This window comes from Somniosus microcephalus, chromosome 16 (assembly GCF_052327205.1).
Source record: "Somniosus microcephalus isolate GS21.2 chromosome 16, FLI_Smic_1.0, whole genome shotgun sequence".
NCBI lineage: Eukaryota > Metazoa > Chordata > Chondrichthyes > Squaliformes > Somniosidae > Somniosus > Somniosus microcephalus.
The window spans coordinates 75,029,635-75,044,839 of record NC_141002.1 but is presented as its reverse complement, the minus strand read 5'-3'; the positions used below and the strand labels follow the sequence as shown (position 1 = coordinate 75,044,839).

At 43.4% G+C, this 15,205-nt stretch overlaps 1 protein-coding gene across 3 annotated transcripts in view; it reads right to left on the bottom strand.

Annotated features, from left to right (window-relative positions):
• The window catches only part of acss3 (acyl-CoA synthetase short chain family member 3), a 125,768-nt gene that overhangs the window by 49,905 nt on the left and 60,658 nt on the right, over positions 1 to 15,205 (bottom strand). For all 3 annotated transcript variants that reach the window (XM_086009284.1, XM_086009285.1, XM_086009286.1), the window contains exon 9: positions 9,551 to 9,654. In XM_086009284.1, coding sequence (XP_085865410.1) covers positions 9,551 to 9,654 — 104 coding nt within the window. The remainder of the gene's footprint in view (positions 1 to 9,550; positions 9,655 to 15,205) is intronic.

Here is a 15,205-nt window from a genome sequence, read left to right as displayed (position 1 = left end):
GTGCTGTAGGTGTTTAAAGGTTTGTAGCAGCCTCTTAGAATAAATCTGGGCCAACAATTGTCTCTTGCAAGAGTGGTACAGTTCAAATGAAATAGACCATGATAGCAGAACAGCCAGATTCTGTGATGCAGCTGAAGATGCATCTCCAGGGAACTTTTCCCATATTACAGCCACGTGCTATCTCTGGGAGGAGTTCACCACAAGATTTAATGCAGCCTCCAGTACCCACAGAACCTGGATACTGTACAAATGAGGAAGAAGGAATTAGACTTGGAGAACTGCAATAGTAAGGTACTCCAAAAGTGTGCTGGACCCAGTAGCTGAATCAAGTATGGATACCACAAACTATTTCCTCTCAACCTGTTCCATCTATAGTGTTGCCCCATGAAAGCATTCAGACAATCAACTGATCTTTCAATGCTCACCATCTATAACCATACAGCAGCAGGGCACATCTTCAAGCTACAACTTACCACTCTCACAGTTGCCAAACTCACTTCTTAAAAAGGCCTATACACCAAACACCCTTGCAACATATCTCTATGAGCTATTGTCATTAACTCATGCCTACTGGAATGTCCGGTGGTCGCTTGGTTGTCACTGTATATGCTCTTCTAACTTAGATTGTAAAGGAAGCTTGAAACTGAACCATACAGACAAGTGTGTTTCAGGCTCTGTGTTGAATTATCTAATCTCAGCTGGCGTGCCAGTCGGGGTTTTGTATTGACTTAAATACCCCCAGCTACAGAAGGGAAGATCAGCAAGAGTTCTCACTCTTGATCACCATCCAGATCAAAAAAAGAGCCTATGTTCATCAGCTTACATACATTCTTAAACCCTCCCCCGTGAAACTTAATAGATAATTCTCCACTGTCAATCTTGTGAATCCTTCCTTTCAGAGCTGGTCTGTTTGTCCTTCATTAACTCTCTGACAAATGGATAGTGATAGTAAGCCATGGGCCTTTAATGGCTTTACTGTGATAAACTTTTGGCACAGTAACATGTACAATAGCAATACATGTATTCATTTTTTTTTAAAGTTTGATCTTAAGATCATTTTAATCTTCCTTTACCCATTTTCTTTTAAACTGGGCTCTAAGACAGCCCCCGTCTTTCTTATTCATAGGACACCATTACCCCCTCCCTTTCTGGTCATAGGTTCGAGGACTTTCCTTATACCTATATACTTAAAAACTGCTGGAATCAAAGTCTCCTGTCTCCAATGATCATTAAAGCGACATGGGCATGGGGTGAGTTTTTGGCACGTTGGCTATCTGAGACAGTTTGTTCTACGACTTTCATATTGTTCACCTTGGTTAGATTTTACATAAACTAACAAGTATAAAATATTTTGTCTCCAAACAAAATCAATGGAATGGTAACATGATTGAGTTATTACACATTTTCCAATGTACATCCTTCTTAGAATCCTCTACACAAGCTGACATGACAAAACCATCTACATCTCCATTAGGATAGATGGGTATGAGTATTGGCGGGAGGGGAATTCCCGAGACTACAGCTAAGGAACATTGTTGATCACAATAGATATAGTGATGTACTGTCCCTCAGCACGGAGCAAAAAATTCCTTCCAAAAAAATGAAATTTATGTAAATTATAGTTATACTAAAATATACGGTGTAGAGCTTTAAATGGCCCTAAATTTCCTTGGCTCTGGAGCAGAGATCTGGTGTAAAATTGTTGAGAGAACTACGGAGGAGGCGGAAAATCAAGCAGTAGCAAGCAATACTGGGTGGCCGGCGATATTAATGCAGGGCAGGATCGGTATCTGCAGGGGACCTAAGGTGGACAGTGCACCTGGAAGAGAGCAGAGCAAGGCCCGGGTGATTTTAACTACCGAGCCTCATTTCATTTATTCAACATCTGTCTCTCTCCAGAAGCTAGCAGGAATGACAGCAAGGCCAGCGGGCAGTAGCAGCAATTGAGGGGGGAGCGGACTCTACCAGGGACCCACGGGAACGATCCCAGGCAGTAGGTGGGTGCTGGTAGGGTGGTTCTTAAACAGATGCTGGTGTGGGGAGGGAGAGGAAGAGCAGATACAGGGAAGGCCCAAGGATTCCTCCATGGTGTGGAAGGGCACTCCTGCTGCTCCTGGCCCTCAAATGAATCCGCCTGAAGGTTAAAAAATAAATCCGAGTTTGGCCTTTTCTGGCCACTCTTGCCTCCCACCAGATATTTCTGATAGGTTTGTCACCAGGTAAGCCTCTCCCCGAGTTGCAGTAAAAATAGTGTTGTGGCACCAAAGCCTCCAATGTTCTGAGTGCCCAGCAACCTGCCCGTCACAAAGTTAGTGTACTCTAGGCCCCATGAACAGGTCAAGTGGGGCCCAGGCTTGGACCCACCAGAAAATTGCAGGCAGTGTCAGTGGAATCGGCTCTCTTATACAGGGGCCCAATTTTCAATGTTTTTAAATATTTCTGAGTTGGTTGTGCCAGGATGCCCTTGGTGACTTGCAGCACCACATCTACTGCCTCCCTGCCCCTGCAAGCAGGTGCCCAAGTTGCCCCCATACTGACGAGTTAAAGGCAAGAATTAAAATGATTAACTTGCATCTAAAATGCAACCAATTACTTTAATATTTTATGCGATAGAGGATTTAAAACAACCTGAAAACTGTACAGTTGTATTCATATTGGATTGACATTTCAAATTAACTACAATTAATTATGTCACATTTTATAATATGACACTACTGGTCAATTAACATTTCTAATAGACATTTCCTTGTTCTGTAAACACAGCAATTGTAGTTTTGCATGTATGAAGGGTAAATCAGGAAACAATCTTTAGCAAGGTTACAGGAAATGTCACTAAGAATTATCTTCACCGACTGAATTCAAAAGCTTAGCCCACAGCCTCCAGCCTGACCAAATCATCAACAAAATAATCAACTTTACACCATTAGCACACAATCTGTACTCTGTATTGGAAAGAATTGTCATTGCTAGGCAACAGGCACGAGATCAGCATCCTGTCATTTTTTTAATGTAGCTCATCTCAAAATAGCTCGGGGATTAACTGCCTGCTTTGCTGGGGTATGACAATCACATATAATTCTTCTCTTCCGTAATAAATAAAAATGACATAGAAAAAAATATTACACAGAAGGATAATCAATTTAATTCAAAGTCATCAGTTCTTGAAAAGAATTTTCAAACTAAATATTTATGGTATAAAATCATGACCACTGCAATGGCATCAAATTGAAGCAATCCAAATGAATCAAATACTGTACAATAAAATGTGTTTCACTACAACAATAAAATCCATATATGATTTTTAAATTGTGCGAAGTAATTTAAGATTAGCTCCATCTTAAAAAAACTGTATATCAAACTCTATCAAAAATTAACTTCATCATCCACTCCTCCATCAGTTAAAAGCAATGTGAATTACCATAAAAAATGGACACATTGGGGGGACATTTAACCTAAAAAAAAACGGGTGGGTTCAGGCATGGGGGTAGTTGAAGTATTAAAAATCAGAATCCCGATCTGAACCCGCCTCCAACCCACCCACTTCCTGTTTTAACGGAGGTGGGATGGGGGGACGGGGCAGCCAATCCGCTGCCAGGAGGCGGTTCATCTATTTAAATATTATATTGAGGCTAGAAGACTCTGCTTTAACCTCCATTTTGTATTTAACTTTAGCTGGTCGGGTTTTGCAAGCCTCGTGAAACCTGCCAGTTAATGCAAGTCGAGGACTGCTGGACCCAGGAAGTAAGTGCCTTTACACCTACCTCCTGGATCCAGGATCCCTGCCTAACCCACCCCCCGCAATCGGAGACCCCAGCACGACGCCTCCGATCCCCACCCAGGACTCCGATTCCCCCCAGGCCTCCGAGCCACCCCAGCCCCCACCAGGCCTTCCGATCCCCCTCCCGGGCACCGACCCACCCCCACGGCCTCTGATCCCCCCCCCCCAACAAGGCCACCCCACCAGCCCTCCCCATGCTGCTCCTGGCCCCTGATCCCTCCCCCCCAATCCTGCGGCTGGTAACCTTCTGCACACCACCCCCCGCCGTCACTGCTGCTCCAGCTGGCTTGCGATCTTCTGGAGATGGCCCGCACGCCTCCTCCAGCCGCCCACAATCACGATCTTCTAGAAACAGCTGCCCCTCCCCCCGCTCCTCCAGCTGGCCCGCAATCTTGAGGACACCCACCCCCCCGACCGCTTCAGGAGACCACCCACCTCCCCCCCCGCTCCCAACCCACCTTCCCCATTAAAATTCAGCCCATTGTATGCAAGTTACCACTCAGATATGTTTCGTAGCTTGCATATTTTGTAAAGTGCTTTGCAGCACAGAGGTCGTCAACAGCGCTATATAAATGCAAGTTCTTTCTTTGAACATTGTAAGATTTTGTCAAGGGCTTTCACTGTACTATTCATGTACTATTCCTAATTATTCAGCAAGTGAGGCACTACCTTAAAACATGGGTGGTGGCACTTTCAACTTAAGCAGGTCTGTAAACTGGGAAATATCAGATCAGCTGTCCATTATACACCCTGCCCAATTTTACTTTCCATTAAAAGAAAGTCAAGTGGGGTGTATAATGGGCAGCCGATATGATATCATCTGTTTTACTCCCCTGTGTTGAATGTTCCAACACCAATGTTTCTGTACTTTGAAGTTTTAATTAAGATTAAATGTCTTTTTTAAAACACATGCAGAAAAATTATGATCCATACAGTATGTAATATTTAAAGCTTTTAACCATATGCCTTTAATGTTTTATACCTGTGTATATTACAGATGAATTAATTGCTACGTACCTCTGATCTTCTCACTAATTTCACCTTTAAATCAATACTGCATAATCTAAAAAAAATACTTCCCCAGAAAGAAATAAGCTTATCCTCTAGTGGCTTCTGGGACGTTCTGGTCAAATCTTACCAAACAATGGAGTTATTTTGGAAATGTCATAATTTGCACAGCACGCACTATTCTTGGGCACTTCTGCATAGGGAGAGGAGATTAGTCTGCCTGTCCAGAAGTATATGCTCCAACACGTTAGGGAATACTTTCTTCACTAAAGAAAGATTTTAATCACCTCTCTGTGCTACATGATACTACTGATTGTGACCTCAAGCATTGCACAAAACATTGCAGCTTTCACATCACGTAACTGTATGGAAAATAGATGCCTAGATCAAGCAGCTGCTAATGTATGAAGCACAGCTGTTAGCTCTTTACTTCCTCCCTCTCTCTATGAGAACACAATTACCTTACAGAAGGCAATCATCATAAACAAATGGATTTCTATAAAAATAGTCAAAGTATAACTACCAAAGGGGATGATAAAAATTACTAGTAATATTGTACTCCTCTTGAATACAGTGTTGCTGGCATTTCTACAATATTCCCTCAATCTCAACCAAATCTTCTATAGACTCGAGATTTCAGAGAAACAATTTCATTGGGCAGCCTTCAGCAAGATTTAAACTCCCAAATGTACACTGTTGTGACGACTCAAACCTTGGTCGTTTTCCAATTTAGTGCACATTCCTTGTGCATTCAGTCGATGTTTAGTTGTGAAATATTCTCCTATTTCTACTGATATCTGCATTATCCATACATGTAGTTTAATGGCCCTAACTGTATAATTGAGAACAGTTTTCTTTTGTTGGAAAAAAATGCATTCTAAGGTAGTTGTTGACAAATCCTGGGATATGGAATTTCTTGACATATGTCGTAGACACAAAGCCTGGAAACCTAACCACCAATATTTGCCACCAACTTAGTTTGAAAAGCACTTTCTATAATTTAACTGCACAACATAAACCCATGCTTTGTTGTCAAAATTTTAAAGACTTGTGGCCTACGTTTGCCCCGTAAGCTCACTAAAACTGTGAATAAACCAACATATGTCTTTTTATCAGCTAACCTGGGAACTTGTCATTAAAACTCTAAATTTAGTCAACAAACTTCTCATCATTGAATTTTGCAGTACTTTATCACAACACAATGAGGTAATTTATACAGTTCAAAGATGCAATGTGTGTAGTTTCCGTCTATACTTTATTTTGTTACATCTCTCCAATACTCTCACCAAAATACATTCCAGTCTCAGTGAAGGAAAGTCTACACTTTTATTCCATTCAGCTCCTCAAACCTGTTCTGCCATTTAATTAGATCATGGCTGATTTGTACCCCATTTACCAACCTTTGATCCATATCCCTTGATACCCTTACTTAACAAAAGTCTATCGATCTCAGTCTTGAAAACTTCAATTGACCCAACATCCACAGGCTTTTGGGGGAGTTCCAGATTTCTACTGCCCTGTGTGTGAAGAAATGCTTCCTGATTTCACTCCTGAATGACCTAGCTCTAATTTTAAAATGATACCCCCTTGTTCTGGATTACCCCACAGAGGAAATAGTTTTGCTGTATCTGCCCTATCAAACCCTTTTATCATTTTAAACACCTCAATTAGATCACCTCTTAATCTGCAATACTCAAGGAAATACAAGCCAAGTTTATGCAAACTTGTCCTCATATTTTAGCCCTTTAAGACTCTACAGCTCAGTAATATAACACAACCATTATACTGCATCTTTGACAATGCTGCCACACTGAGAATTGCACAGCAGCGGTGATTCGGCCATTGAAGAGAGCAGTGGAAATTGAGCGCATTGAGGTTAAGTAATCTTAAAGAAGTTAATGGCCCGGAATTTGCAGTCAGCGGCGAAGCAAAGATGATCTCTGTGTCGAGAATTTCGGGTTTTTCCGACGCATAGTTGAAATTGATGGAAGTTAATGGGGATTCCCAGCGAAGAGCTGCTGTGACATTAACAAGCTGTCTAAGCAGCCAATCAAAATGCAGAATTCTCAAAGACAGCAAAGCAGGAAGTCGGTAAGTTCCTAAAATTCTAACTTTTTAAAAACGTTAAAGAGCAAAACAAAGATTAGGGCTCTCACATGGGGAAAAGGCAAACCTGAAATAAAGATGAACTTTTAAAAAAAAGTTAACATTTTTTAAAGGTTCTTGAAAACTTTTTATTAAAATGGATAAATTTTTTGACACTGCACAAAATTACCTTTGTTTAGTAGTCAAAACACCAATCAAACCCCAGTTACACCTAATCCAAAAGGGTCTAACTTTTAATGGGGCATTTATCAGCGTAATTACTGCGGAAGAGCCGAAGTTTTCTTCGGTTTCCATGATTTGAGAGATTTCACTGATTGCCGGATCTGTGGGGTGAGGGGGGAGCACAGCACAGCCTGTGGAGGAGCAGTGAATGACCGACCACAACTTCAGGATTTCCGCATTAGGCTGCGCATGCACCAAATCATGAAGTTGCGGTCAGTTTCAAAGGCGAAATGACGGCGAATGCTGCCAGTTCAATGTCATCAGGACCACAAATTCCAGGCCACTGATTGCAGAATGAAGTCATTAGCCATAAAAGGGATTGGATAATAAGTAGAGGAGTTCATAGGTATGGAGAACAAACAAAATGGGAGAGAGAGCTGAGCCTCAGGGAACCCCTGAATTAATAGAAAAAAGTCAGAGGATGAACCATCAACTCGAGTACAGATAGAATGAATGGACAGGAAGCTGGAAAGCCAAGAACATAGCTTTCATACGAGATTGTAATCTGCTAAATTGCTTGGACCAAGATGTCCAAATTTGTTCCGAGAGAATGATAAAGTGGGTAACTATAGAACAGTTAGTCTGTCAGTTGTGGGCAAATTCTTAGAGTTGATAATTTGAGATAAAATTAGTGAGCATTTAGAAATGCGTGAGTTAATCAATGACAGCCAGCATGGACTTGTTAAAGGGAAGTTGTAATTGACGTATTTCGTTTTGAATACTCTAATAAAGAGGTGGTACAGACATGATGGGCCAAACAGCCTCCTTTTGTGCTGTAAAGTTCTATGGTTCTATTGATGATGAGCGATCATTTACCAAAGTGTACAAGAGAACAGTACCACAGGTGCTTAACAAAGAGAACAAGATCATCAGTGGAAAAGTCATGCTAAAACCTATATGGCTGGTTTAGGCCAGAACCTTAAGGTAATGTACAAATTTAAGGGCAGCAAGATATCAGTTACAAGTGTAAGACAACAACTTTTTTTTTTTTCTTTTTTTTAAGCGATGTATTTAATTTGGTCCCTTGTTCTTTTGTCATGTTCAGCATACTGACTGTATTTGGACAGTGTCTGGGAAATTACTGTGCAAGAACAATCAAGCAAAAAGTTATTTCCATCTGCTAGAAATTGGTGTCATTTTTCTGTGCATGAAATCCTTGGAAAAAGTATAAAAGAAATTGGAGTTTATTTTCTCAAAACAGATCAGTTGTTTGAGAGACGATAGTTTATGAATATGAAAATGAAGGATAGCTGTTTAAGAGTCTTCAGCTTTTTGTTGTTTTAAGGGTGAGTTCAAACTTGGAGTTTTTCAGTTAACCTACACCAGCACAACTAGATAAGATAAACCCTTCAGTTGTGACTCAAAAGATAAAGGGGTGATTATGCTGTCATTAAAGCCCCATATGCATCAGTTCACGGGACATTACAGACCAGAAAATTTGGCAGAGACCCATAATGCAGAAATTCTACCTCTTTTTGCTACGACATGCATTTCTGGTAGGTCGGATAGTGGGTGAAGTTCCTGCCTGAGGAAGGCAAGAATTTTATTAAAATACTTTAATTATACAGGACTGGCAGCACGACAGCTCATGTGTTTATTCTGGCATTTACACCAGTCCTACATTGCCTCTAAAAGGCACTCACATAAATTGGTGTCCAGGGGTGCTAGGTACTGAGAAGAGCACAGAAGTAACTTTAAAAAGCTAGAAAGAAGATTGATACGGCAGTTTTTTTCTTTTTTTTAAAAATTCTGCTGAACCTTTGATCCAATAGTTTTATTTGTTTCGCTCTCAGCACCACAACTGAGAATTCCCCTAATCTGGTGTGCTTGAAAAAAAGAGAACCACTAAATGGATGCCTGGCAGATCATACTAAGCAAGATGTGTTATGTTCCTACCTCTATCTCCAGACAGAGTTGACCAGATCTCAGTTTGATCAGACCAGTGCAAGTGCAGGCTCAAACTTTGAAAATAGGTTTTGACAGCAGGCCCAATGGCATGTTAAGGAATGGATGACTAATGTCAGATGGTTCTTCAGAAGCACCCTAATCACAGTTTTATGTGGTCCATGAAAAAAGGCATCCCAAGGTGACCATTAGGTGAATCCTAGTGGTCAAATATGAATACAATCTCACATGGAATTTTCAGTCTAAATTCTAAAATCCACATAAATATTAACTTATAACATAATAAGCAGAAAAGGAAGTGACACAATACAGTAGACGACCTTTAATATAATTTATTGTAAAGTCACCCTCAAACTTTTATTCAATACCTAAATCGATTATTCCAAATGCAAGTGCACCGTAAGAAAATTTCTCTCGAAAATTGTCTTTCACAAAACAGATTTGTTTTTAAGTCATGGCTTGGGCATTAATCTGTTCACACTGCACACTAAGGTTACATTGACATTAGCTATTGCTATCTACCATTCTTACCTGTTTGCCACCAGTGGTCCAGAACAGGAACTTTGAAGACTTTTTTGGCCCATTCCAAAGTGTCTACATCACAGCGTTCCCCAGCAACAAACAAAATCCTGAACCTGCATCAGAATAATGTTAATAGTATGGTGCAGAGGAATTGGACATTTTTATTAGCTCCATCCCCCTCCCACTCTGATCTCTCTGTCCTCAGCCTCCTACATTGTTCCAATGAAGCTCAATGCAAGCTTGAGGGACAGCACCTCATCTTTCGATAGGCACTGCACAGCCTTCTGGCCTTGAACATTGAGTTCAACAACTTCAGACCATAACCACTGTGCCCATTTTCTCAGACACCTACTCTATACCCATATTTTGAATCTTTACTTGTCCCATTACCACCCCTTTTTGCCTTGCACCATTATCCCTTTTAATCACTCCTGCCCTCCACCGCAACACCGACATTCCCCTTTGTTTTATCCTGCCCCCGCCACCCACAACCCCCACCCCCTCCTTTTCCTGGCTCTGTACTTGGTTATAAACTGTTAAATCTCTACCTTCCATCAGTTCCGATGAAAGGTAGCATAGTGGTAATGTTACTGGACTAGCAATCCAGAGGGCCTGGACTAATGATCCAGCTGATGAGAGTTCAAATCCCACCACAGCAGCTGGGGAATTTAAATTCAGTTAATTAAATAAATCTGGAATTAAAAAGATAGTATCAGTAATGCTGACCATGAAACTACCAGATTATCATAAAAACCCATCTAGTTCACTAGGAACATAAGAACAGGAGTAGGCCATTCAGCCCCTCAAGCCGGTTCTGCCATTCAATGAGATCAGCCTAACTCCATATACCCGCCTTTGGCCCATATCCATTAATCCCTTAATACAACCCTAATTTGTGTAATCTCTCCTTGTAACTTAACCCTTGTATCATTCTGGTAAACCTATGCTGCACTCCCTCCAAGGCCAATATATCCTTCCTAAGGTGTGGTGCCCAGAACTGCACACAGTACTCCAGGTGTGGTCTAAGCAGGGGTTTGTATAGCTGCAGCATAACTTCTACCCCCTTGTATTCTAGTCCACTAATGTCCTTTCGGAAAGGAAATCTGCCGTCCTTACCTGGTCTGGCCTAGATGCGAATCCAGACCCACAGCAATGGAGTTGACTCTTAACTGCCCTCTGAAATGGTCTAGCAAGCTGAGTTGTAACAAACCGCTACAAAAAACAATACGAATATAACCGATGGACCACCCGGTATAGACCGAGGCATCGGCTTCGGAAAAGATTGCAGCACACCCAGCCCAGTCGACCCTGCAAAGTCCTCCCCACTAACACCTGGGAACTTGTGCCAAAATTGGGAGAGCTGTCCCACAGATGAGTCAAGCAACAGCCCGACATCCTCACGGAATCATAACTTTCAGCCAATGTCCCAGAATTCTCATCACTATCCCACCTGTCCAACCGGCAGGACAGACCCACCAGAGATGGCGGCGCAGTGGTATACAGTTGGAAGGGAGTGACCCTGGGAGTACGCAACATTGACTCTAGACCCCTTTAAGTCTCATGGCTTCAGATCAAGCATGGGCAAGGAAACCTCTTGCTGATTACCACCTACCACCCACCCTCAGCTGATGAATCAGAACTCCTCCATGTTGAACACCACTTGGAAGAAGCACTGAGGGTAGCAAGGGCACAGAATGTACTCTGGGTGGCGGACTTCAATGTCCGTTAGCAAGAGTGGCTCGGTAGCACCACTACTGACCGAGATGGCCGAGTCCTGAAGGGCATAGCTACCAGACTGGGCCTGCGACAGGTGGTGAGAAAACCAACACGAGGGAAATACATACTTGACCTCGTCCTCACCAATCTACCTGTCGCAGATACATCTGTCCACGATGGTATTGATAGCAGTGATCACCGCACAGTGATGAAATCCCATCTTCACACTGAGGACACCCTCCATCGTGTTGTGTGGCACTACCACCGTGGTAAATGGGACAGATTCAGAACAGATCTAGCAGCTCACAACTGGGCATCCATGAGGCACTGTGGTCCATCAGCAGCAGGAGAATTGTATTCCACCACAATCTGTAACCTCATGGCCAGGCATATTCCTCACTCTACCATTACCATCAAGCCAGGGGACCAACCCTGGTGCAATGAGGAGTGTAGAAGAGCATGCCAGGAGCAGCACCAGGCGTACCTAAAAATGAGGTGCCAAACTGGGGAAGCTGCAACTCAGGGCTACATGCATGCTAAACAGTGGAAGCAGCATGCTATAGACAGAGCTAAGCGATCCCACAAGCAACGGATCAGATCAAAGCTCTGCAGTCCTGCCACATCCAGTCGTGAATGGTGGTGGGCAATTAAACAACTAACAGGAGGAAGCTCTATGAATATCCCCATCCTCAATGATGACGGAGCCCAGCAGGCGATTACAAAAGACAAGGCTGAAGCGTTTGCAACCATCTTCAGCTACAAGTGTCAAGTGGATGATCCATATCGGCCTCCTCTTGACGTCCCCACCATCACAGAAGCCAGTCTTCAGCCAATTCGATTCACTCCACGTGATGTCAAAAAACAGCTGAGAACACTGGATACAGCAAAGGCTATGGGCCCTGACAACATCCCGGCTGTCGCGCTGAAGACTTGTGCTCCAGAACTAACCACACCTCTAGCCAAGCTGTTCTAGTACAGCTACAACACTGGCATCTATCAGACAATGTAAAAACTTACTCAGGTATGTCCTGTCTACAAAAAGCAGGACAAATCCAATCCAGCCAATTAACATCCCTTCAGTCTACTCTCAATCATCAGCAAAGTGATGAAAGGTGTCGCTGACAGTGCTATCAAGCAGCACTTACTCACCAATAACCTGCTCAGTTTGAGTTCTGCCAGGACCACTCGGCTCCAGAACTCATTACAGCCATGGTCCAAACATGGACAAAAGAGCTGAATTCCAGAGGTGAGGTGAGGTGAGAGTGAATGCCCTTGACATCACGGCAGCATTTGACCGAGTGTGGCATGAAGGAGCTCTAGTAAAATTGAAGTCAATGAGAATTAGGGGGAAAACTCTCCACTGGCTGGAGACATACCTAGCACAAAGGAAGATGTTTGTGGTGGTTGGAGGTCAATCATCTCAGCCCCAGGACATCGCTGCAGGAGTTCCTCAGGGCAGTGTCCTAGGCCCAACCATCTTCAGCTGCTTAATCAACAACCTTCCCTCTTTCATAAGGTCAGAAGCGGGGATGTTCACTGATGATTGCACAGTGTTCAGCTCCATTCGCAACTCCTCAGATAATGAGGCAGTCCATGCCTGCATGCAGCAAGACCTGGACAACATTCAGGCTTGGGCTGATAAGTGGCAAGTAACATTCGCACCACACAAGTACCAGGCAATGACTATCTCCAACAAGTGAGAGTCCAACCACTGCCCCTTGACATTCATTGGCATTACCATCACCAAATCCCCCAACATCAACATCCTTGGGGGTCTCCATTGACCAAAAACTTAACTGGGCCAGCAACATAAATACTGTGGCTACAAGAGCAGGTCAGAGGCTGGGTATTCTGTGGCGAGTGTCTTACCTCCCAACTGCCCAAAGTCTTTCCACCATCTACAAGGCACAAGTCAGGAGTGTGATGGAATACTCTTCACTTGCCTGGATGAGTGCAGCTCCAACAACACTCAAGAAGCTCGACACCATCCAGGACAAAGCAGTCAGCTTGATTGGCACTCCATCCACCACCTTAAACATTCACTCTCTTCACTACCTGTGCACCGTGGCTGCAGTGTGTACCATCTACAAGATGCACTGCAGCAACTCGCCAAGGGTTCTTCGGCAGCACCTCCCAAACTAACCACCTCTACCACCTAGAAGGACAAGGGCAGCAGGCGCATGGGAACACCATCACGTGCAAGTTCCCCATCAAGTTACAAACCATCCTGACTTGGAAATAGATCGCTGTTCCTTCATTGTAGCTGGGTCAAAATCCTGGAACTCCCTCCCTAACAGCACTGTGGGAGTACCTGCACCATACAGTCTGCAGCAGTTAAAGGTGGCGGCTCACCATCACCTTCTCAAGGGCAATTAGGAATGGCAATAAATGCTGACCTTGCCAACGTGCCCACATCCCAGGAACGAATAAAAAAAAGCTCAAAACAGTCTTTTAAATTAAAGTACGCATCAGGACTGAGCTATAATGCTTGAAACTACAAACTTAATTCAATACTGATATGCAGTGGTGTTGTGATTATGACTTACATTTCTGAGTTATATGAACAACAAACAATTTGTTCTAATGTGCTAAACGACAGTTAGTTCTCTTAATCGTTTACAGATCTTATGAAGTATCCCAGATACTAACACCTTCCTATAGATGTAAACAGGGAATTCTATTGTGGCTTTTCTTGGATTAGATCTGCTAGTGGATCAAATTTACGATTTCCTACACTCTGGTTAATATTTGTGACTGAGCGGGGAAGTCGGGAGATTGGGACTCGGGGCAGGGGGAGCGAGAGATGGAGGGAGAGTAGACTAGGGGTGAGGGTAACAGTGGATTGGTAGTTGGGGAGCAGGTGAGAGATGGAGGCGAGGAGAGAGACTGGGAAACAAGGGTCAGGGATTAAGGGCTCGGGAAAGAAAGGGAGACTAGCGAATGGGGATCAGGAGATTGTGGGCTCAGGGAAAGAGGGAAATTGGCGACTGAGGATCCGTTGCAACAGCAACATGGTGAGTGGGTGCGGTGCCAAGAGAGGAGCAGTCAGTAAAGGGGTGAGTGAAACCTGCGGACCTTACTGCGGGTCAACAGTGAAATATTGTTTCCATTGGTGGCTGATTGGGGAACAAGGGGACAAAGACTGAGGATTCTCACTGTACGCGGGGAGCTGCACGTCCTGATTTTACATAACGAGCTCCAATTTCCACCTTACTTTACTCCCAACGCCAGACTGGGAGAGCACAGGAGCAGCCCACAGCACAACCGCTGCCACAGACACGCTCCCTCGCCTCCTCGCTCAGAGCAACAAACCCCACAAACAACCGCAGGCCTGACGCCTCCGCCTCACCTTTTGGCTCCACACTCAGGATCTCACAGAGTTTGCAGCAGGAGCCCAAGCTTCAATCAGCAGCAAGGGGAACAGCTAAAAGATGGGGTTTGAGGGGGGTGACCAGCTGTCCTAGTGGCAGGGATTATTTTCCAAATTATTTTTGAGTAACATATTTGTAATCAGTTTTTGAAAAGTATCTCACTCTGCCTTGTATTCTTTTGTTTTAAAATATTTGGAATCATAGCGAGATGGATTGAGTATCTTTCAAATTGTGGTAAATGGATTTGTTTTTCATGCCGTGTACGCCAATCCTGCATCGCCTGCTTAGAAAGTCAAATTAGCCTTTGTTTCGGTTGTTGTCTTGTTAGGTCCAGGTGTAAATTGTTTTTGGAGCAGCTAATAAAAATCTGGATCCCACAGTACAGTGAAGTAGCAAGGTATTGTACAGTATGCCAGAGTAGTAGCACACTGCACTCCTAGACAGTACCCCTTGTTTGATTTGGAGGAGTAAGATAAGGAAAAAGTACATTTGTAAAGTAAGACCATCCAGAACAGGCTGAGCTAAAGCAACTTGGGCCTCGGACCCCAATAAGCCCACTCTTTGAAAAAGAATCGAG